This window comes from Polypterus senegalus, chromosome 7, assembly GCF_016835505.1.
Source record: "Polypterus senegalus isolate Bchr_013 chromosome 7, ASM1683550v1, whole genome shotgun sequence".
Taxonomy (NCBI): Eukaryota; Metazoa; Chordata; class Cladistia; order Polypteriformes; family Polypteridae; genus Polypterus; species Polypterus senegalus.
Window position 1 is genome coordinate 16,305,422 of NC_053160.1, and position 25,558 is coordinate 16,330,979.

At 39.8% G+C, this 25,558-nt stretch overlaps 2 protein-coding genes across 3 annotated transcripts in view; one reads left to right on the forward strand and one right to left on the reverse strand.

The window, feature by feature from the left end:
- Positions 1–747: 747 nt before the first annotated feature.
- Positions 748–11,907, forward strand: rps6 (ribosomal protein S6). The gene is made up of 6 exons (XM_039758249.1): positions 748–830; positions 1,450–1,581; positions 4,051–4,261; positions 7,412–7,558; positions 10,460–10,617; positions 11,771–11,907. The coding sequence occupies exons 1-6, from the start codon at positions 825–827 to the stop codon at positions 11,864–11,866; spliced, it is 750 nt and encodes a 249-aa protein (XP_039614183.1). The 5' UTR covers positions 748–824; the 3' UTR covers positions 11,867–11,907.
- Positions 11,908–22,650: 10,743 nt separating this feature from the next.
- Positions 22,651–25,558, reverse strand: part of dennd4c (DENN/MADD domain containing 4C) — a 222,091-nt gene continuing 219,183 nt past the window's right edge. For both annotated transcript variants that reach the window (XM_039758252.1, XM_039758251.1), the window contains one exon: positions 22,651–24,187. In XM_039758252.1, coding sequence (XP_039614186.1) covers positions 24,051–24,187 — 137 coding nt within the window. In that variant the 3' untranslated portion in view covers positions 22,651–24,050. The remainder of the gene's footprint in view (positions 24,188–25,558) is intronic.

Below are 25,558 nucleotides of genomic sequence, written 5' to 3' on the forward strand. Positions count from 1 at the left end.
TTCTCAGACTGACAATGACCTGAAGCACACAGCCAAGACAATACAGGAGTGGCTATGGGACAAGTTCCTGAGTGTCCTTGAGTGGCCCAACCAAAGCCCAGACTTACACCCCATAGAACATCTATGGAGAGACCTGAAGATAGACGTTTACAGACACTTCCCATCCAGTCTAACAGAGCCTGAGAGGTTCTGCCAGAAAGAGCAGGATAAACTGTCCCAATCCGAGTGTGCAAGGCTTGTAGAGACTTACCCAAGAGGACTCGAGGCTGGAATTGCTGCCAAAGGGCTTCTACAAAGTACTGCATTAAGGTCTGAATTCTTAGATGAATGAGATTTCAGTTTTTGATTTTTAATAAATCTGCAAACTTTTCAGAAAACATGTTTTAATTTTTTATTATGGGTCATATAGAGTGTAGACTGATGGACAAAAATAGCAGATTTCTCTATTTAAAATGAAATCTACAACTCAATAAAGTGTGCAGAAAGTGAAGGGCTCTGATTACTCCTGAATCCACGGTATGTTGAATTTTGAAGGATACAGAATAGAGTATGTTAAAACTTTGTAAAGCGCTAACGTTGATTTGTCGGTGTTACTTTTTAAAACTACAGTAGTTGACTGTGCATAGTTTTTTATTAGTACTTTGAGAATAAATTAAGTGTAAAGCAAATTGTGTCCACTAGTTGTCAGCAATGAGTCACATAAGCCCTCAACATACTAAGTTTACAAAAGTTAATCTCGCGAGAAGAGTGAGTCTATGTGAGATCGCCAAGCGGAAGTCCTCTCTCTTTTCGGTGGCGGATCGGAGAGGTGGCTGTATGAGAAAATGAAGGTGAGGGCCTAAAGAGGTTAATTTTTAACAATTATTTGCTCCATTTAAATCTCACATTTTGCTAAAATGCAGTATGACGGATGTTTGGTATTCTGTTCAAGAGGCAGATGTTGTTCTAATTCTATGCTGAACTGAAGATTAATGTGGATGGCGTCCGAATGTGTTGGACGGACGGGGCAACATGGCGGCTTCCATTGGAGAAAATTGTGAACAGAGTTAGTGTAACAAAACTTGTCGAGTTGTTGCCCTGGTCGCGTTGGGCGTTACGAACCATCATTTAACTTTGGAATTATTACTATTGTTATTATTTTGTCCGACTCCGTCGACACTTGGAAACGGGGTTACCGACGTGTTTGCATGTGCTTCAAACTGCAGTTCGAGATGCCTGATATGGAGAACCCGACCTGTATGGCCGGCTGTGCTCTGGCCGAGCTTATATGGTATAACATTCATTACTTACGACAGTTTTTCTTTTGATTTTTTGTGTCCTTAATATTTTTATGCCCAGCTACATCTGGCGTTATATGGATGGGCCTGTAAAAAGTACTTACCGTTAGCCTATTTGCCTTCCTGAGTGTCCAGCGCTAACTCTGCCTTGTGTTGTTTTCTTCCTTCACAGCTCAATATCTCCTTCCCGGCTACAGGCTGTCAGAAACTCATCGAAGTCGATGATGAACGCAAACTGCGCATCTTCTACGAGAAACGCATGGCTGCTGAGCTGGCCGCCGACTCCTTGGGCGACGAGTGGAAGGTGAGTGGGGTTGCTTGTCAAGTGTCATTCAGTCACCCAGCATGCCGGGCTGTTAGTGGAGGAGCAGCGTGTTTGATTGTGTTATACGAGATGAGCCTGCTGACCATCCGTTCATCCTCAAAGCGCACATCACCCCGAACACGATGAAAGGGGTGATGGAGCCTATCCTGGAAAGCAGAGCAGAATTTGAAAACACAAATATTCAGTCAGGATTTAGAGAACACCACAGCAGTGAGTTTGCACTCACTTCTGGTCACTCATTTCTTAGAGACGAGGACCCGGGTAAGACCTCAGTTTTAGTTTTAATTGAAGTGCGGCCCTTGACGTTGCTATGTAGAAGGAATCAATGGGATGGTTTTATCTGGGACAGCATCAAAGCGGGTTTCTTGTTATTGTCCAGCAGAAAATTCAAAGTACTATCATTGGCCCCTTATTTACGCATTTTATATGCTCTTCTTTGGGCTTTATTATCAGGAAGCATGCCAGTCATTTTCATTGCTATGCTGATCTACAGCTTTATTTAGCTTTGAATCAATAATTCAAGTAGTTGTGCCATGCTTCAAAACTGTATTACTCACATTAAGAATCGGATGTGTCTTAATTTCCTTAAGCTAATTTCAGATAAAACATAAGTGTTAATCATGGGTGATTGACAAAATGCTAATTTGGTTAGTTTCCTGGGAAACTAGCACTGAACTTTAAAACTGTGTCCAAAAACTTGGGTGTTCTATTCGACTCTTAAGTTAAGTTAAACTTAAGAGTTTCATGTTAAAAAAAAAAAAAAACTGCTTCAGTCTTGTTTTTATTATTTATGGATTATTGCTCAAGTCAGACCAGTTTTGGGGACACTGAGAAATGTATTCATGCTTTTATTACTTGATGGCAGGATTATTGTAATTCCTTATTCTCAGCCCTTGGCAAAACCAGTTTGTCTAGGCTGCAAGTGGTACAAAATGGTACTGTAAGCCTCCTCACCAGGTTTAAATCCTCTGCACATATCACCCATATTTTAGCCTCATTACATAGGCAGCCAGTTCATTAGAGGATCCAGTTTAAGATCCTACTTTTAACTTGCAAAGCTCTGAATGTTCGGGCTCTAGTATATGTTAGAAGTTTGTTGAACATCTAATTCTATAACAACATTTAAATCTTCAAGCATTCTGTTCTTGTTAGTTTATTTTCATATCTTTTTTTTATCATGTTGTATTTTCTTCTGTTTTTATGAAGCTTGCTAATGTTATTCCGTGTTTGGTTGTTTATTTTTATGTGAAATGCAGTAATGGCTATGTGCATATTGCTTGAAAAGTGCTATAGAATGAAAGTAATAAAAATTACAATGTCTTCTTTCACGTGCATGCTTTTGTTGGGCTGAAAATGAGCCCTGGCATAACACACTCTGATGTGCAGCTGGAAGTATGAGCACACCGAGAAGCAGCGCTATGGTTTATGCAGTTTAGCACTGAAATGATTTTAGTGCCCACCATGATATATAGTATATTTTTAAAAATGGCATGTAATGAAATAAAGTAACGTGGTATGGCACCAGGCTTTGCAGTCAGGGTTAAATATAAAGTGAGAAAAGGGCCAGTGCTAAAGAGAGAGCAGCGAGAGTAAAAGTGACCTGCAGGTAAAAAGAATTGTAGACCCCTGTCTTAAAGCACTAAATGTTTATCTGGCAAAAACAATGTTTTAACCTGTAGAAGAAAGTAAGCATCACATCCCTACTTTAAGTTTAATAATAATAATCATAATTCATTACATTCTCCGTACTCAAAGCACTATCCACACAGGGAGGAACCGGGAAGCGAACCCACAATCATCCACAGTCTCCTTACTGCAAAGCAGCAGCAGCACTACCACTGCGCCACCTGTGAGGAAGTTCACAGGTTTATAGTTATTAATGTTTGAGTAATTTAGAAATAAGATGACTTTTTGTATTTTCTCAATTGCAAATTTTGTGTACGTGCTTTGTATGTATCGTGTGGTTTTCTGTCCACATTTTCCAGAAAGCTGAAGTATTTCTAGACTCTACCCACTTCATCAGTTACTTGTGTTAGTCAAGGCTCACACACTGCTGAAATTTCCGTTTATGGAATTTGGACTTCAACTTGAGCAGTGAGTTATGTTCATAATGTAGGCTGTAGAAGCGATACTTAAAAATATGCATTGACGTTATTTTAAAATGCTTAAATCGATACTAATTGATATTTCGATACTTTTGACAACCCTAGTTGGAGCAATGGTCTTGGTTGGTGTGTCTCCCATGGAGTCAGTGGTGAAGAGTGTTTAGTTCTGCATCATCAGTGAATTGTCGTAAGGGCACCTAAGATTTGGTCCCCATTGTAGCACATGGAAGAAAATCTACAAGCAGTTTTTAAAATTGTGTATTTGTATTTAAAAGTTTGCCGCATTGATTGCAGCAACAGTGTGAATGGTGTAGTACTCAATTTTGTACTTCCTTTTCTTTAGGGCTACTATGTCAGAATCAGCGGAGGCAATGACAAGCAGGGCTTTCCTATGAAGCAAGGTGTTCTGACTCATGGACGCGTACGTCTGCTTCTCAGTAAAGGTCACTCCTGCTACCGCCCCAGGAGGACTGGAGAACGCAAGCGCAAGTCTGTCCGCGGGTGCATTGTTGATGGCAATTTGAGTGTGCTGAATTTGGTCATTATCAAGAAAGGTGAGTGTCCTGGTGAAATGCGACAAAAGTAGTGTATGAATGTGAACTACTAGTCTAAAAGGATTAATGGTTTTGTTTTCTGTTTTCTTCTTAATTGAATGCCAAGTCTTGTTGGTCTGCACACATTAACTCTGTTTATAGTTGTAATAATGAATATGGTTACTGATGTGAAATATTTACACCACTTAAAACATTTAATCTTTATACACATTAAGCTGAATTGTTTTGGGTTTTTTTTTTTTTTTCGGTCAAAGATCAATTTGTCAGATTTTCTGCCTGTCAAAGGTGAACGTTTTGCTGTGGAAGTTAAGTTCAGACTATTTATTCTACCCAACTGGGATGGGTTAAAATCTGAGTAGTCAACGTAGACCTACGCTTATTCAGCATTATGGTTTGAAGTATACCTTCTGTTGGAAAGTATTTTGTAATATATGTAGCAGTAAAATGCTTTGTATTTTTCATTCCAATGAATGGTGTATCGTAGATACAGACACACACTTGACCTTTTTAAGGTGGATTCTGATTCAGTGATGATCAAAACATCAAGAAAAGTTAATTTTTGACATGGTGTCTATTTGTGCCTATAGAAAATCCAAATTGATTTTCATGTCTTATTACAATTTTTGTTTAAAAAATGACATTTTTGCAAAACTGCATTTAAAACAACATCAAAAAATGACCTTATTTTAAAAATAAGTTGCATTGTGTTTCTTATTCTGTGCTCCAGACCTGTTGTTTTTGGTTCAGTACCTATCCCCATATCTTTTAAAAACGGTTTAACCTGTATCCAAAAATTATTCATAGTAATTGTTTAACCAGCATTTTTACAATCTGCTCTGTTTAGTTATGGGACAGACATGTTATGGGACAAATTTTTGCACAAGTAATTTATGAAATACATTTATTTAAAAAAAAAAAAAACAAGCTCAAAGAAATTTATATGTGAAGTTTGCTGACCGCTTGTTTGCTCTAGCAGAGCACTTGTTTACAAGATGAAGAGAAAGAAATGAACACATACACACCTAGCTCTGTAAAGGTTGGTGTGCACAGAGGTCCCTGTACCAGTCTTATTTTTGCAACTTGTTTACTTCATTTCACCTAGTGTGTTTGGTTTCAAATTAAATACTATTTAAATTGTCATTCAATTTCCTGTTCATTTTCTTCTGTATTTGTGTGCATAAAAATATTAAGTTGATAGACTTGATTTTATATTATTGTTCAGTACAGTCAGTTGTAATTTAAAATGTAAGTGAATTCCTACAGTATCACTAAAGTGAAATTTTCATGAAAGTGCTTTACAGACCATGCCATACCAATTTTTTTCCTACACCAAATATAAGGTGTTTTTGCAGCCTGTCTAAAAGGTTGTTACTGTTCTGCTGAAAATAATACATGTGTTTTTAACTGGTCTGTTCCGTCTTACTGATCTCATTTACGTAATGACATGAAACCTTTCAACACTAGAATCCCTGAGGCCTACAAAAATATTTGTAATGCTGAGCCACCTTAAATTCCCTCACCTCGTCAACAGCGTGTTTGTTTTGCCAATGTGTCAGTCAGCAGTGGCAGCAGGCATCCTGCTATCACATCCCTAGTCAGACAAAATTCTGAGCCGAAGTCTGTTCATCTGAGACTAAGGAATTGTATAGGGTAAATGATACATCATGTGTGTTCCATGTCTACAATGATCTGTGTAAATGTAGAATGACAGGAAATGGGAGTAATAATTGACAAAATGCTAATGTGAAGTGTATAATGTGTGAAGACTGAAGTCGAAATGTCAAACACTTTCACAAAAAAACCAAGTGTGCCTTTATTCAAGAATAAAAACAAAGAAAAATTGTTCAATTTACATGTTACTGGCAATGTGTAAAAACTGAAACCCAAACATCAATAAATACACAATGCTGCTTCATACTCAGGAGGTTGTGGCTCAAGTCCAGGGTCTTCCTCACATTTACAGTTTTGAGTAGTGAGCTGCTATTATTGTTACTATTATATAATAACATGCATTTGATTTGAGTCTGTAACAGTTGGTGTAAATTTGGTAATAGTAAAAGCGCTGAAGAAATAAAAGTAAACACAGCTCAGTAATTGAGCAAACAATAAACTGAATAAAAAAAATTGTTTAACTTTTACAAGTATCATAAATTTACACAGGATGTTAGACTCTGTACTCAAAACACTAAATAAAGAGAAGATTTAAACATATTACCTTGCCATTACTAAATGGTAGCTTATCCTCTGCGCAGATCTGTGATGGAGCAGTGTTACCACTTTGACAACTGGTTGAAAATGCGAACATCTTTTAATTTGTACTGACTGATAGTTGGGCTTCAGCAACATGTCAGTTGAACTTTTTCTTCGGTTTTATTCTTGATTAAAAGCATACTTGTTTTGTTGCACCTTTTATGAAAGTGTTTCTTGGATATGTAGGCTTCACACATCCTACATTTTATGTCAAAATTATGTTGTTATTACTATAACGTTTGAAAACATTTTCTGTTTCAGTTGTGAGTTCAGCATTTGTTGCCTCACATATCCTATGTCGTTCTATATTTATACAGATCATTGTAGACATGAAACACACACAAAATGTATTTCAAATTGACATTTTGTTACCTGTATACCCCGCATCGCCAGATGAACACTTCAACACAGACTGGAACTGTGAGGGTTGCAACAGAGTGATGCCTTCATTTGATTCATTGGTGGGTGGGGGTTGTAGCGGGCTGCCTTCTAATTTAGCAAAACAAAAGTGGGCTATTAGCGCATGGATAAGGAGCTACAAGCTTCTTGTCAAGGAAATTTAAGGAGATCAGGGACAATGAAAAAAATCGTAAACTTCAGGGATTCTAGTGTAGAATCTAGAATTAAGAACTAGCACTTGTTTGCAGTAGCGCTTTAGTAAGTGGTTGGATAGTTTCAGTCATGAGTAATTAATTTGACATAAACATGAACCCCTCTGTAAAGTGTCATCTTTACCTGTAGCTGATCATATTGTTATGAGTTAATCTCTTTTCTGTGATGTAATTGTTTAATGGTATTAAACTCTAAAAAGAGTATGAATCAAGTTTTTGTTATGTGCACATCTTGTTTATATGTCTATATTTGATTACAGATTTTTTGTATGAAATATTTTGTTTACAGGTGAGAAGGATATCCCTGGACTCACCGACAGCACAGTCCCTCGTCGATTGGGGCCCAAGAGGGCTAGCAAAATCCGCAAGCTCTTCAATCTGTCCAAGGAAGATGATGTTCGTCAGTATGTTGTGAGGAGACCACTCACTAAAGAAGGTTGGTTGGTTGTGGTAGAGAAATTTGAATAAGGTTGCATTAAGATTTTTTTTTTTATGCAACAGTTCACAAATTCTATAAGTCTTAGTTTTTGTTGCACTTTTTGGTTAGCACCTCGGTTAACAAAGTAGTTAGGTGTTTTTTTTTTTTTTTTTTTTTTTACTGTGTGTGCATCAGTTTTGTGTTTGCCTTGCATTTTTTAAAGAAAAACATGAAGTGAAGGCACTGGTCATGTAAATGTGTAGATTTTGGTTTTATCTTATTGGCTCGTGATCTTTAAAATAACTGCAAGCCAGTACATTATTATTTTGTGAAATATTTTGAAGAAATGTTTCAGAGTAGAAATTTACTTTAAAAAGAAATGCCTACAAATATTTTTGTGAGGTAGTGGTATACAATTATTGGTACATAATTTGATTTAATGTACTTTATTAATCCCTTTTTGCATGGCATTTATCTATCAGAGCAGAAGATATATTGTGGAGTTATCAAGTGCAGTCTGTGGCGGGAAAAACAAGGAAGTTCCTTAGTCACATTTTTTATTTTTACCTTTAGGTAGTTTATAGGTCATCCTATGCCTAGCGCCTTTGTGTCATACCCTGAAAAAAGGGAGTTCTAACTTAAAACATCAGGCTGAGACTTGAGTATTAACTCCATTGGGACTTCTCAGGCTTCACATTATTTGAGCAGAGGATAAAAAAAGAAAAGGAAAGTCACAAACTTTAAAAGTGATGATAGTTAAAGCTTAATGGTTAATACAAGTAAAAGCAGTCATAAGGCACTTTGTCATTTCTCAGAAGTTTGGTTTATGAGGATTGGCTGTTTGAAAAATGTTTAATTTATGTAGATTGTGAAATAAGGGACCTATTCTCCATTCTTGAGAAGCATGCAGTGAAACTGTGGTAGCATTGAAGTCATGCTGTCTGTCATGATTTGAACTGTACAGATGCACCAGCATAAATGTATGATTTCTTTATTGTATTAAACTTGGCCTCACCTCCCACCCTCCCCATTTCTGTCCTTTTTTTTTTTTTGTGATCAGAGTACACTGGATTTTTTTTTTTTTTAAACTATTATATGGGCTGTATTTCTGGTTAACTTCTAAGAGCTTTAGGGGTAGGGGATGGGTGACTTATTTTGAGGCTTACAATAACAAATGATGTACAGTGCATCCGGAAAGTATTCACAGCGTGTCACTTTTTCCACATTTTATTATGTTAAGCCTTATTCCAAAATGGATTAAATTATTTTCCTCAGAATTCTACACACAACACCCCATAATGAGAACGTGAAAAAAGTTTACTTGAGGTTTTTACAAATTTATTAAAAATAAAAAAAATTGAGAAATCACATGTACATAAGTATTCACAGCCTTTGCTCAATACTTTGTCGATGCACCTTTGGCAGCAATTCCAGGTTTAATCTAGGAGTAGGTCTGCAAAGATGGGATGTAGCAGGAAAAGTTCAATCTTTTCTATGACAGAACTATTTGAGTGATTTTTAGTTTGCAAAGTTGAATGATTAAAGTTCAGAGTAAGGCCCAGTTGAATGTTATTTAATATTTATCAGTTACCTTGCAAGTAATTGATTGTTTAATTTGATGCGACAGATGTGATGAGTTGAGGATGTGGCCGGACGTTGGAATCTGCGGTTGGGATTTTGTCATTAAGAGAGAGAAATTGGTGCCGTGTAGATTTTATCTGTTAAATTTAAGGGAATCTCTTCTAACCCTTGGTTCTACCAAATATGATTCATTTTACTGTCACATAGAAGTAGCCTTCATTTTTCTTTAAAACAATAGGAGTTTATGAGAGACACTGTCACTAATTTGTTAGCAAGCAGCCATTGTTGAACTGATGTGAAGTTCGCAAAAAATATAAAAAAACAGCCTGATTTATGTTAATCCAGAGGCAAATAAGTGCTATTGAATTGTACGTATTCACATTTATATGCAAACTTTGAGAAGAGGCTGGTGCCAGAAGTGAGGTGTTTATTCCTCTCCCAGAATCCTGGCATGAAGCTGTATATAGCACTGGGTAAAGCCAAGCTCTCTGTAAGGAAACACGAACACTCCACCTTCTTTTCTCCTCTTAAAACCAGTAATAATAACTTCCATCACTCTCACTGAGCACATTCATGTTCTGCTGTGAAATTTAGGTATGTGACATTGACCAAACACTGCCATCTACTGACTGTAAAATAGTGACACTGATCAGATGGACTGGCACATGCATGAATGCGTTTTGGTTGATGACTGTGTGCCTGTTACGTTGTGGTCTGCCTGCAGGCTTAATGCAGTTAAGTGTAAATTGAGTTGAGGAGATTGCTGGGTGCAAATTTCAGAAAGTGGGTTCAGGAAATGTATGGCAGGATGAATGCATTTTTAGTTTGTGTACACAATGCAGTCTGCTTGAGCTTGGCATCGCTGCCTGGGGAACCACAATGACCCTGATTGCAATTGAACTGCTGTTCAGTGTTGGCTGACTTGGTTTGATTTGTCTGCATGATCACTTCAGGATGTTTAATACTTGCAGTCAGCAAAGTGAATAATAAAACGTCTAACCACTGCTCCTCTGTCACCAGTGCAGCCTAAAGCGTACTGTATAATGGCACAATAATTACTGCATAAATATTGCATTAAAAGACTAATATTGTTCTTAACGGCCTTCAACAAAAACTTGACAATATTAAAAAGTGATCACTGCAAACTACATTTCATTACATTTGATTAAAAACAGTAATTTGGTATTTTTTGGTACACTATATTAATTCCCGTGGGAAAATTGTTTTCCCATGACCTGTACTCTGGCCTTGATGAATTTTTAGAACTAGCGGTACACTAAGATATTTATAGGCTAAATTAAATGTGTATTTTTTTTTTTTCTTTTCCCCTTGCCCCAGGGAAGAAGCCTAGAAGCAAAGCCCCCAAGATCCAGCGACTGGTGACCCCCAGGGTTCTGCAACACAAACGCAGGCGCATTGCCCTGAAGAAGCAACGAACCCGGAAGAATAAGGACGAAGCAGCTGAGTATGCCAAGCTGCTGGCCAAGAGAATGAAGGTGCGTACAACACAAATGCAGAGACCTTTAGGCCCTGAGCACAGGAGGCGTCCTTTTGTTCGGTTTGCTTGGGACACGTTAGCACAGAGTAGTGCCATTTTGTGGAACAAATGTCTGTCTCCGGTCCTGCAGGGCTGTAGTGGCTACTTGTTTTCATTTTAACCTTTAATTAGTGACCCATTTTTCTGCTAAAAAACTTTTTTCCTTTAATTTTAATCAAGTTGTAATTTAACAAAACGAGCCAACACATGACCAGCAGCAACCTGTGTCCATCATACAGTATCTGAACATAAAGTGGAAGGTCTCAGTAATGTTGATCTGCTCAGATCTACAAAACATTTTGACAGAAAGACAGTTTTGGGAATGGCGGCTGTGGCAGAATGAGCACCCATAAGGCGTAGAATTAAACATCTGATTTGATTAACAACAAGAACTGGCCACTAATTAAGAACCTGGTTGGAATGAAATTGGAGATTGAGGCCCACCTTAGCAGGTGATCTGTTGGCTCGCTTCATATTTCATGTTTATTTGGCTGTAAGGAAGAAAAAGAAATTCAAAGGACTGAGACTTAAAAAGAGAAAATTAAAATGAAGCAAAAAAAGTCAACAGCAAGCGCTGATCGCTAATTTATGAACTTTTACAAAGGCTCTCCAGCATTGGAGCTGGACACCCTGATCTCGGGTGATGGTGCACTTCTTGACCTTTTGTGATTATGTGGCTAAAACTCATAATATTGGGGATTTTAGGTAGGAAAACTCCCAAAACTGTGCACGTAGTAGTCAGAGCTGAGGGACAAACGCTAAAAAGAAAGAAACCAGCGGCCATAGAAAAGCTGCTTGCATATTCTTTTTTCTTCTGCACCTTATTGTAATTCATACTTGTGCCAATAAATGGCCTTACAATATGCATGGCAAACATCTTTACAAAGAAGGAAACGGTGGATCATAGTGTCTGTCTGATATGGGTGTCAAATAACCAATGAGGCAGCTTGACGTGAGTTACCGTATTGTGGCCGAGTACAACCTTAAACTGTTTTCTGTGGGTCTTGTGGTAAACGCCTTTGGACCATTTGTTAGGAGGGTAGAACTTGTTTAAAACTTGAAACTTTAATTTTATTATTCTATTCAATATTTTTTCTTTTGATCATTTTCAGGAGGCAAAGGAGAAGCGGCAAGAGCAGATCGCCAAGAGGCGTCGTCTGTCTTCACTCAGAGCTTCTACATCCAAATCAGAGTCCAGCCAGAAATAGTCAGTTTTAAGTACGTAGAAATAAAGGCTTTCCTGAAGTGCTGTTTGCATTGATGTCATCTGTTTATTGACTGGGAGACCACCGTGGCTCTACACTTGACCAGCTGTACACCACGGTCCTCATAGGTGTCTTTGTAGGTGCCAGTCAGGTCGACTCCACAGTAAAGGCTGCAGTTGTTTCATTTGCCGTTGTTTGTTTAACAGCCTTTTCAAATGTTGGTGTGTCACTCTGCCTGCCGTGTGCTGATCTTCAGTCACATTTTTGAATTGGGGAGGACGACAGGCTGTGTGTATCTTGCAGTCCTGACCATTGTAACAGTTAAGTCTTTAATACGGCCTTGTTTTTATGTTTTCTTTCTCATTGAGTCCCAGTGTTTCATATTTTTTAATGCAAGAACATAAAAGGAGCAACAGAGATCGTTGTGGCCTGAAGCCGTGCTGAATCTTGTCACGTGCAGTTCAGTTATGATGACACAGCTTCTGCTACTGCCTGGTTCCTTTTGTCTGTCTGCTGTTGTAAAGATTTAATTTAGCAATTTGAATACAATAGACACAGTGAATGTATTTATCAATGGTTTATTTATTAAAGTCACCAAAGCGTCCGGTCACATTTTTGGGCAGAAATAATTAGTGCAGCATAGTTGGCAGACGCTTCCCTCACCCTCAAGGGGAATCATAACCACTCAAAAGGAGTTTGCTGCAGTGCATTGTGCTGTTCTGGGAACAGCCTAAACATTTTTGTGATTTTTTCTGAACTTGTAGGGTCTTCTCATCACTTCTTTGTAGAAATGTACCATTTCCAGGCCATTCATTCTTTACAAATAATTTGCGTTTTTAACTTAAATGTTGATTTGAGCACTTGGCTAAAATTTAATGGTGTTGGTATTGTGACATCCCATCATATTCCCTTTTAGCTGGCCACTTTTCTAACATGCAGTGCAGAAGTTATAAGTACTAATGGTGCCTCATAAGAGAGACTATTACTGTACAAGTGGCAGTAATGACTGCGACTCGCTGGCACTTCAGCCCGTCTTCTAGCTGTGCAGGTCCCGCTCATGCTGAGGTAAAGGACGTGGGTCAGATGCCGTGGTCAACCATGGCTACTCGCCAAGCCTCTCCTGTAAGGAAAAACCGCATCAACCAGGCTGGGATAATTCTGGGTGACTCAGTAGGCTGCCGTCAAGTTTGGTCAACAATTCTGGCAGCTGAGCTGTGAACGAAGCTGTCGGGTCAGGTGAGCTTGTGGAGCGGAGAGCACAGCACGGGACGAAACTGTTCGGCCAACCCTGACATTTTTAAAAGTGAACCACTGTATACAGAGTAGCTGTGTACTGTAATTATAATAAGTACAGTAATCCCTCGCTATATCGTGCTTCGACTTTCGCGGCTTCACTCTATCGTGGATTTTAAATGTAAGCACATCTAAATATATATCACGGATTTTTCGCTGGTTCGCCGCTTTCTGCAGACAGAGGGTCTTTTAATTTATGCTACACGCTTCCTCAGTTTGATTGCCCAGTTGATTTCATACAAGGGACGCTATTGGCGGATGGCTTAGAAGCTACCCAATCAGAGCACGTATTGCATATTAACTAAAACTCCTCAATGCTATAAGATATGCTTCCCGCATGGCGCTTGTTTTGTTTGCTTCTCTCTATCTTTCTCACTCTCTCTGCCTGACGGAGGGGGTGTGAGCAGAGGGGGCTGTTTGCACAGAGGACACGGACGCTCCTCTACAAAATGCCGCTTTATCGCGGTGCTTCGGGGGGATCTGGAACGCAACCCCCGCGATCGAGGAGGGATTACTGTATTGTGTTGGTGTGACAGAACTTGACGTCATCACTAGATATCAAGATAGGCCAAGTGTGCCGTTTGAGGTCCCTTCATAGTGAGAGGGTGGGTGTCTACCAAGAAATGGACCGATTGGGAGTGGTGGTCTGTCATTAAATTCCTTACAGTGGGAGGTCAGGAGTCCCCTGAGAGTTTGAATGTTGTGTGTGGTGGTGATAGACCTTCATACTACATACAAGGTGAGGTTCAAATGGGGTTGGGAGTCCTTTGAAGATGACACGAAGCATCCTGCATCACAGGACATGTGCCATAAGTGGAAGCTGTGATTATGGAAGATCGTCATGTTAATGTTGGCAGCCCATGAGCCTGGCCTTTCTGCTGATGGGTTTTACAATCGTCTGTCCTTGGTTGATGTCGAAGGTCAGTTCCTGATGGGATCCATGAATGTTGACACCAGTTTAGAAAGCATCTTTCCAACAGATTGTTAATGGGGATGAAACATGGATTCACCCTGATGAAGCTGAAACCAAAAGCGTCCATACAGCGGAAGGAAATTCATATGCAGCAGTCGGCTAGAAAAGCCATAGGGACAGTTTTATGGGATACAAAGAGTGTTGTGCTGTTGGAGTTCATGCCACCTAAGTCAGCTGTCATTGTAGAAGCCCACCCATCCACAGTGAAGTCATTTCACGAGACTATCAAACAAATGCTGGGAGAAACCGCTGGCTGGCATCTTCACAAAAGTGCACTGTCCTGAAAACGAGAAGAGGAGAAATGTGGCTTCATAGAGCACCACCATCCACTGTGGAGTCCACAGCAGGGCTTACAATTAATAAATTATATATATAAAAATATAAATATATAAAAATAATATATATATAATATATATATATATATATATATAAGGAGCCTTGACGTGGGTATGGCTTTTATAGAATTCAGGATTTATAATTGACTTGGTGGGAGAACACACTTTATTTACAGCAACCTTTTGGAGGAATTGGGGAAATGACGCCACGCTTGATTAAGTGCAATCTAATAATCTAGAGGAGGCTGTGCATGTATATAATTCACAATACAATTTATTTCTTGTATAGCCCAAAATCACAAAAGAAGTGAGCCAAAGGGCTTTAGCAGCCCCTGCCTCTTGACAGCCCCCCCAGCCTTGACTCTCTTAAGAAGACGGAAAAACTTGCAGAATAAAACCTTAGTAGGGAAAACATGGAAGAAACCTTGGAGAAGGGCAGTTCAAAGAGAGACCCCTTTCCAGGCAGGTTTAGTGTGCATTGGGTGTTGAAAAGTGGAACAGAACACAAGTAATCCTCAATATGATATAGCAGTAAAATAAAAATATTACCAGTGCAGAGCAGAATTTAACAGTAGATGATATCACATAATAGGATTTGGATTTGTTCAGAGTCCTGAAGACCTCGGCCATCAAGCTGCCTCCCTCTATTGGCCACTCCACAGATGAGTCAGTGCTGGGCCAGCCAATCCGATGAAAGGCCGCCTCTACCTGATGATTCCTGCGATCCTCCATCAGGGATGACTTCACCTTAGGCAGTCAAAACAACTTGGCAGGTGGGCCGTGGCACCAAGTGCCACATTTGAGTGCCCAGAAGAGGTGAGGGTTAGTAACAAATTCTAACGATCAGGTTCTCATAAGTGGGCTTTGATTGACGAACTCTGAGAATTAATTCTGCTGCTGCTGTATTTAAATTCTCTTTTAAGAGGGCCAATGCTGCGTATTCGCACTGAACTCCTCTTTCGTTTTTTTTATTTCTTTTCTGTTACTTCTCAGGATTACAAACCAAAGTGCAGTGAAAACACAGCGGTGCTTCACTCTCTCCTGGTGTATGCAGAGCTCTGAGTCTCCTGCTCTCCAGCCTGTCTGTGGTCCAATGACCGGACACAATGTGACTTCTTTGACGTTGTTCTGGTGTGGAAAATCTTCACATTTTGAACTGCACACTGTTTACATTTTAATAGTTTTGCTCAAACGAACAAGGATGGAGTGAACTTACAGGACTCTAATGACGGGCATTGCAATCGCCCTTCTGTGCTGTACTAGCAATTTACACATTTGTACCAGTCACCTTCTTTTCAATTACTTCATGACCTTAACACACAGGGCTGTCTTAACATACGGGCACAAGGGGCACTGGCCGCTTGCTTTGCTGTCAAATCTTTGCCCGGGGCCTATGATGTAAAACGTGGATGCCACAGAGCCTGTTATACAGTAACTCATTTATAACCTGTGAACAGATGGGTGCCGTCGAGCTACGCATTACAGAATCGGTTTACAGCTTGAGACGGGGAGGACTGCTGAGGTGTCAGAGGCACAAGAGAGCCAATCAAAGGTGTGCAAACGTCACATCTTCTGAAACTCCACGTTAATCTCCTTAGGGCTCACCGGACAGATCAAGTGACGAGAAAAGAAAAATAAAACAAAGTGACGTCACAGCCCGTGACGCGTGTGACTCCTACATCTGGACATCGGAGGACATCATGTGTGATGTAGCAAAACCGATCACCGAGTCAAACACTTGTTTTTATGCAGACTTTTCTTCTACTTGGTATTACTGTACATGAATGAATAACCACATTGCTTCTTATATTTTCTTCACTTTGTGTTTTATCAAGAGAGACTGAAATAACAGAAGTGTGAGTTTATCAAGGCGACTGCGGTCACTTCTCAATAATTAGAACATCTGCGATAACAGCAGGACATCGTATGGTTAGATCTGCCGGTCAGTTGTCTCTTATGGTCCTACGGGTGTACAGCGTTTGCACCTTCAACTGAACTCTTTAAAACGAGCGTGAAGTCACATTCCTGCTGCCTCGCTTTCCATGACCGTCAGTGATTGTAGTGCAACTCTGGTCCTGGAGGGCTGCAGTGGCTGTCGCTTTTCATTCTAACCCTGTTCTTAATCAGTGACCTGGTTTTGCTGCTCATTAACTTCTTTTGAATTCATTTTAATTGACTCGCTCTTGAAGACTCGGACCCCTCAATTGGTTTCTTTTTTCTTAATTATCCTTGGCCAGTTTCGCCCATTCCCCTTTGCAGCACCTCTCAAGCTCCATCAGGTTGGATGGGAAGGCCGGTGCACAGCCATTTAAGATCTCTCCAGAGATGTTCAATCAGATTCAAGTCTGGGCTCTGGCTGGGCCACTCAAGGACATTCACAGAGTTGTCCTGAAGCCACTCCTTTGACATCTTGGCTGTGTGCTTAGGGTCGTTGTCCTGCTGAAAGATGAACCGTCGCCCCAGTCTGAGGTCAAGAGCGCTCTGGAGCAGGTTTTCATCCAGGATGTCTCTGTACATTGCTGCAGTCATCTTTCCCTTTATCCTGACTAGTCTCCCAGTTCCTGCCGCTGAAAAACATCCCCACAGCATGATGCTGCCACCACCATGCTTCACTGTAGGGATGGTATTGGGCTGGTGATGAGCGGTGCCTGGTTTCCTCCAAACGTGACGCCTGGCATTCACACCAAAGACTTCAATCTTTGTCTCATCAGACCAGAGAATTTTGTTTCTCATGGTCTGAGAGACCTTCAGGTGCCTTTTGGCAAACTCCAGGTGGGCTGCCATGTGCCTTTTACTAAGGAGTGACTTCCGTCTGGCCACTCTACCATACAGGCCTGATTGGTGGATTGCTGCAGAAATGGTTGTCCTTCTGGAAGGTTCTCCTCTCTCCACAGAGGACCTCTGACAGAGTGACCATCGGGTTCTTGGTCACCTCCTGACTAAGGTCCTTCTCCCCTGATTGCTTAGTTTAGATGGCCGGCCAGCTCTAGGAAGAGTCCTGGTGGTTTTGACCTTCTTCTACTTACGGATGATGGAGGCCACTTTGCTCATTGGGACCTTCAAAGCAGCAGAAATTTTTCTGTAACCTTCCCCATATTTGTGCCTCGAGACAATCCTGTCTCGGAGGTCTACAGACAATTCCTTTGACTTCATGCTTGGTTTGTGCTCTGACATGAACTTTTAACTGTGGGACCTTCTATAGACAGGTGTGTGCCTTTCCAAATCATGTCCAACCAACTGAATTTACCACAGGTGGACTCCAATGAAGCTGCAGAAACATCTCAAGGATGATCAGGGGAAACAGGATGCACCTGAGCTCAGTTTGGAGCTTCATGGCAAAGGCTGTGAATACTTATGTACATGTGCTTTCTCAATTTTTTTATTTTTAATAAATTTGCAAAAACCTTAAGTAAACTTTTTTCACGTTGTCATTATGGGGTGTTGTGTGTAGAATTCTGAGGAAAAAATGAATTTAATCCATTTTGGAATAAGGCTGTAACACTGTAGCATTGCCACATAAAGTATATATTTTTCTTTTCTCTATTTTAAAATCCCATTGTCAAAAAAAAAAAAAAAATACGGAAGATAAGACAGGCGGGTTAGATAGAGAAGACCTTTTGGGAGGTACAGGGCTGTTATTTACAGGAAACAGACGCACTGTTTAAATAGGCGGGAAAAGGCAGGAAGAGGAGAAAGAAAAGACAGCCCAAGTTTTAGGGCGAAGGAGGAAAGGACATCACCAGGACAAAGATTTGTTTTAGGGGAGCACCACAAGTCAACTGCAGTCTGGGGTGGCCACCTCAAAGTTTCCGGATACCAGAAAACAGTGTGAGTGGTAAATCTTTTTATTTTGGGATTGGCATGCCTGATGAACTGGACTATGGAGAAATACTAAAACAAGAAAAACACTAAATCAAAAGGACGGAGGGGAAAGTCTTGAAAATATAATTTTATGCTTTGTGTTCATAGTATATATTAAAAGTGGGGGTGTTGTAAAAGTGTATTAATTGTAGTTTTTTGTTTTTGCATTTTTTTCTCTGTGTGGGTTCGTTAATATTGTTTTTATTATTATAAATCACCTTTCAATGCTGTGTGAAGCGGTTAAAGGCAGTTTGAGGTTGTCCTGCAATCTTCAGTTAAACTTAGTGAAGTGTAGCGGAAAAAATCTTCACAACATAACAAAATGTGGAAAAAGTGATGCACTGTTTGTAAACTATTATAGTCATCCATTATCCAACCCGCTATATCCTAACACAGGGTCACAGGGGTGTCTGCTGGAGCCCATGCCAGCCAGCACAGGGTGTAAAGCAGGAAACAAACCCTGGGCAGGGTGCCAGCTCACCACGGGGCACACACACCAGAAATACCCAACCTGCATGTCTTTGGACTGTGGGAGGAAACCCACGCAGACATGGGGAGGACCCAGAAAGCGAACCCGGGTCTCCTAAGTGCGAGGCAGCAGTGCTAACCACTGCGCCACCGTGCCGCCCCACTATAATATAAATAATAGTTAAATTCTTTTTTTTATAACGGAAATTGAAAAATAGAAGTGCTATGTAAGCAAAATGAAGCAATCTCAGTGATAAACAATTAACATTTCTAGTGTGGAGTATCTGGGCCTGAATCACTGCAGGACAACATATATTTTAATAATATTCTCACTCATTATGGTCAACTAATGTTGTATCGGAATGAAAACACTACCAGGTGTGTGTTGGCGTAAAGTGGAAGGTTTGGTTTTTCTTTTCTTAAATTAAGCGCTCACAGAGTCGGGACTGACATCACACACGCCATCAACTGCCAGATCTGCAGCCCTCCCATATGAGCCACATTTGTCATCTTGTCGTCACGCGCACACAACGCACTCTTTGCCCTAAAGTGCTGTCATCCTGGTTTCTTGATAGCCTCTCTGAAGTGTTTCCTCCTTGCTCATCCATCCAGTTTGGAGGCCTGGCCTAATCAGGAAGGACCTTGTGGTACCAAACACTTTCCACTTCTTGATTATCGACTCTATTGTGCTTTTAGGGATTGATAAAGCTGTTGGCGTATCCATCCCCCGACGTGCCGATCCACAGCATTACCCGAGATGTTTGGAAAGTGCCAAGTGTCGGTTGTTTGCACTACTAAGCTCCAGGAAACGCTAAACTAATCACAAGGATTACAAGTGGCAGCCATCACCTTGGTGAGCAACGGAGAAATCCAGTGGAAGTATCGCTTGGGATGGGCGTCGTCAGTCTTAGTGATTCTGTTTTTTTATTTATTATTTTTCAGAACTGTTGTTTATATGTTTGGCTTAGATGTAAATAAATAAATATTTGTGTGTGCATGCTCTCATTTTAGGCTGTAAAGCAACAAAAAGTGAATCATTTCAAAGGGGGCGATTCTTTTTCATACCCACTGTCCATACTTATCTCCTTTTATACCACATTAGTCTCATCTTAATGGCTATGTACCTGCTATGTACGAGGGACGTTCAAAAAGTTTTCATTGGAAATGGTGAAGGCGGGAGGAGTAGTGATTGGTCGTGTCTGAGAGTGTCATGTGACTTGTTCTGAATGGCAAGCCGGCTGCCCTTGCAGTTTAGTATAAGAGTTATCACCCTGTGGTGCAGATGGCTGAGAAACTTAGACATTGCACCAAAGAGGAACACCATTCTGTCTTACACTTTTTGTGGGCAGAAGGGGCACAAATTCATCTCCGCATGTGTGCTCAGCGTGGGGATAAAGTTCTCTCTCGTAGAGTCGTCTCATGAGTGGACTGAAATGTTCAAAAATGGCCGTACTAGTGTGACCGATGCAGAGTGGTCTGGACGCCACGACCGCGAGGAATGAAAGCAGCGGTGCATCAGTCGCTACATGCTCAACCAAAAACATTTTTTGCTGATGACATTAAAAAGTTGGTACGACGCTGGGAAATCTGCATCGCAAGGGAAGGTGACTACGTAGAAAAGTGAGGTCATTTGTTTGTGAAATTCTTAAATAGTAAAAAAAAAACTTTTTGATCATCCTTCGTATACACAAGTTCAAACTATGAGCTGCATTTCCAAAAGAGAACACATTCCCAGAGAGCAAGTCCCCCCTGACAGACAGACAGACACCATGAAACAGCAGCTGTGGAGTACACACAAAAGTCCACAGCAAAACATCCTGCGCTCAACTGAACTAATGCAATATGTCAGCATCATTAAGTGGTTAAACACACCACAATCAATCCAATAAATTTCGTGCGTTTCCAAATTCAAACATGATACAGTCAATCTGAAATTAAATTTGTGTTCAGCTTGAAGCGGTCTATAATAATCAACTTTTAGTCAGGAAGCAAAACAAATAAAAAAAAACTTGTACAGCGTTATTTGTTCCAGGTTTTGTTGAAGATGCTAAAACACGGTCCTTAATAACCCTCAATTAAATGAACAGATACAGTCCAATCCACTTCTGATCTTTAACAAAGATCACTGCACATCTTTATCGAGTGTCTCAGAGTAGTAAAACAGTCAACGGCCCTACTCTTACGAGTACAAGTAAAAGCATTTGATCAGTTTTTCTAATTTAGGAAACTATTCCTAACTTCACCAGGACTTAGGAGAGCTCCTAAACTGTCCTAACGCACTAGTGGCTGCCAGAAGATGGCATTCAGGTAAAGGTCTGCACGCACATCTCAGAAAAGACTGAATGTTTTGGTAACTCTGGACAACAATCAATTCATAAAAATACATCAATCTGACAAGCGATGGAATGATAATTTCATTACGTGTTCGCTCCATCAACATGGAGAAGCCATGCTCTGTCAGCCTATATGAAAGTGTGGGTAATGTCACATATAAAATGCAGCTTTTAAATACGATGAGTTGGGGGTGTCACAATTATTTCTCAAATTCTGCACCAGACTTAGAATGCCCTCACAACACGAGGTGATTCTCACATTTCCTCAGCACTCCGCATGAGGTTGTGTTAAATCAAGCTGCACTCATGCAAATCAGCACAAAGATCATTGTCTCAGTTATCGATGAGCACGACCATCTCAACCACAAGTGATATCACAGTATCATGGATGCAATTTGCACTGTAGTAGCAAGCATGTTACTCTGAAGATAGGTAGGACTGGATGGGTGATTGACAATGAAATGCCACTCAGGTACACTGAGCTGTGCATTCCATGACCCCATGGCTGGCATGTTCGCGTCCCACTTCACTAGGCCTGGGAAGGTTTCATAAGGCAGGAGGAGGCTCCCAGGGCAATGGATAAATAGAGTGTCGCAGAAGATAGGGTGGGCTCATGGAGCGTGGCAAGGCGCGCAAATGTGGAATACAATTGGAAACACTGGAAGAGTAAATGTAACTTAATTCAGGAGACGTTTCTCATGGCTATAACAGAGGAAAGGTGATTCTTCTGAAAGTATGGCTATGGATCATTTAGTGTTAAATAAACGTGCCTGTAATTGGGCTTTTCTCTCATTCCGAGTATGCTACTTGATCCTTCTGTCTTGGTGCGCGTTACAGATTTTTTTGGATGTTATTGCAAAGTGGCAACAATTATGTGCAGTTTAGTGCAAGATCGTATGTTATTATGGTTTCCTTGTTCCTTTTTATCTTTTAATATTATTATCTTTGTGATGAAGCCTCAGAGAAGGTATCAGAAAACCACAAAGTGTGATCATGATTTCCAAGGAAACCACAAAGCGTCATCACGAGTACCACTTTGTGGCACAGAATGCCATAAAATCATGATGCCATTCATCTTCAAACTTGGCCTCCTCTTTCTTGCTGGGAGTGGGTGTAGGACATTTCATAAATTTTTCTCATGACCTACTCTGGGGTAGAGCAAATTCTTATCGCAGTCCAAATTTTGGTGCAATTCCTAGGAGTAATTCTGGGATGCTTGATAAATTTGGGCCCGATCCTGAAATTATAATAATAAAAATTTGATCACAAACAGATACAGTACCACACTTTTATAAAACATGTACAAAAGAAGCAGTATTAAACACACATACCCGTTCTCACAAATTATGTCTCACTGTTAACAATCTGGTTTGGATTTTATTCCCATTTCAAATACAGCTTATTAAATGAACATAAAGTACTGGTTGATTGTGATGCCCACCTGTATTGTGATTAGATCTCTTCGGAGTTTCCATCCCTTACTTGCTGTATTCATGGAGGGAGAAGTTAGACCCACAGGAAGTCAGAAGAAAAGTAATTTATTGTATGACATTTATGTACAGAGCAGTCCACAAACATTACACTGCATCTGAAAAAAATAGCTTAGTCTGTTTTTGGTTTCCTTTAAAGCAGCTTTCTGAAACTATACATATTCTAATGAATGCATCTAGAAATTTCAAAAGTAGAAAAGTTAAAATATAAACGTGTAATGTATTCTATTAAAGTACACAGCTAACTAGACTTCCTAAGGCCTGGTTCAATATACACAGATATGCAGTGCATATCATTTCATTCATAGGCTTCCACAAGACTAGGACTTCTAGCATAAACGTGTATCTTATGTCCACCAAAACTTTAAAAGCTACATTAAAAACTCGATTTTGCAGAGTGCAATTTCCATTAAAAAAAAAAAATCATACTACTTTTAAGGAGGACTGCAAATGATTTGTTACCCGAATTTATTTCATTCCGAGATTATATAAGAGTAATAGAAAATGTACAGTTTCATTACAGAAAAGGTCCATGATGTAATGCTGTAAAGCAACTCCTTGTCAGTACACATTTCAATCCTTGAAAATGAACCCAACAGACTCAAGTGCCACATAGACACAACATCAGCACTTCACAGAGTTTTAACATCCCGGAATGTGTTTTAAACATTTGATGGTATTGTCCATCAAATTTAAGAGTTCATAACATATTACAGGCCCGTCTTCAATTCTTTGCTCTGACCTTTAAACCATTCTGGTTCCAAAAAACCAAATTAAGGAGAAAGTCTCAGGCAAACACGTGCAGGAGGCATTGACTTTTGCATCCTTCTTGCAAGGAGTACTAAGCTCACCAAAGTTCAGGGATACAAGGTATAAAACAAATATAGAGAAGTAAAGATTTGTGCCCTACTTCTGAAGAAACACACAAAAAAAAGAATGAATCTAATGTGCAAAAGCTTGCTTACAAAAAGTTATTGCTGTCTATTTATGAATGACTTTCTTCAACTGACTTTCTAAACAACGCTCAAGTGAGACCTCCCTGTCTGTCTGTACAAGCAGCGCTGTGCTCCCAAAATTCTGCATTTTATAGAAAGGTGGCAAGCTCTACCCTTCCACATGCGCTTCTTTCTTGAAGACACTCTTCTGAGATATGTGCAAGAGATGCAAAAGAAAATATGTATTTATACTACAGGAGCACATTTTATTACCTTTTGTCTTTCTCTTGATAAGAACAAGGAACTTGCTATCTTAAATTACACGAAAAAGAGCAGCGAACTGAAACCTGCACCTCTCCTAATACAAAATGAGAAACAGGAGTCTTGCTGTTGGCCAAGTTAGTAAATGCCAGTAGTGTTTGGTTTTAAAAAGGCTCCTCAATGCAAAGGCCGCCAATGTAAGTGGTTATTTTCCTTCAACACTGGCACATACAGTTTCTCATATCACAGGTGCCCCAAAGCACTTCAGGCACCACTGCACGTTGTTGCTGGGAGGCGTATCAATTTGATGAAGGAACTTGAGTTGATCTGGACTTAGTTCGTCATATGCGGACTTGTACTCTCTGTCAAAGGCCTCTGAAAAGGCAAACAAAATAAAACCAAAAATCAGACAAATCTGGCACGTCAGTGTAGATAAAAAGATAAATGCTGTCACAATATTATGCAAACACTGGGAATCACTTAATATTGCTCTGCTAGACTTTTTATCAGATGACAGTCATAATAGTGTATTTTGTATTGTACTAGAACTAGTTTAAAAAGCTAGAAGGAAACTCAAATAAGGATATACAAATAAAATTTCAGAATTTTAATTACAATGCATATGTGTGACACACCCACCCCATGCACTGTCTGCTACATGGGGGTTTGTAGCTTCTACTATTGAAGGAAGCCAAAAACCTAATATTGGATACAGAACTTACTAGAATGAATACACTTGGCGACTGTCATATGCCAATATTTGGAAATATTCACCTGTACGAAATTTAGCCTATGACTTCTGATAGATTTGCGGTTTAGTTATCCAAACATAACATGCGTCTGTGTAAAAGATTACTCTGCAAGAGACACAAAAGCTCTAATACTTGCAAAACAAAGACAAGGCTTCTATTGTGCTAGTGACAAGTTACAGCTAACAGTCAACACAGCCCATGTCCCATTGTTACAGTCTTAATAAAATGTTATTGTATTCCTTTGTAAGATAGTAGAGCTAGGGGAGAAATTAATAATAGCAATATGGTTACTATTTATATTTTGACATTTTACTGATACACTGAACTCTTAATACAGTTTCCAAATTTGATTATTGGATCTCAGGTTCTTTACAACTTTGGATAAATATAACGTGATAACCAGAGATCAGTAGTCAATGCGACAGAATGACATAAGACACAAGGTTTGGTTATGTCTTACATGATCAGTAACAACGGTTGCAATTGAATGCTAAAGTTCTTATGGCATACTATGCTTTTACTGCAGGCTATTCTGACTGACAAGGGGCTTTAGAGCACTTTCACCTCCTTAGTGTTAACTATGAGGGTCTCTCAGGCCCAGAATTCTTTGTAAATACAGTTAGGCCCAAGTGTCTCTAGTGAGTAGCTGTACAGTTCACAGGTACAGTGTTAAAAATAAAACACTGATGAGAAAAGCTTACTATTATATCAGTACATAAAAATACCTGAATCATGGGATTCAAAATGCCTTGTTTGAAATTATCTTGAACATGCAGAATGGAGAAACATGTCCAAAGAAGCAGAAAGTCACAGTAAAACTGTCCATTTTTTTTGCACTTTCTGTATTGGATATGTCTGAATTTATTCTTGCAGAGTAGATGCCTATCCTTCTACTGTTATAAATGCACAAGTATTCAAGCAATCACAGACTACATTTATAAATACTTTGGAATGGTGTTCACTATTCAATTCTGCTCTCTTGCTCTGCCTCTAC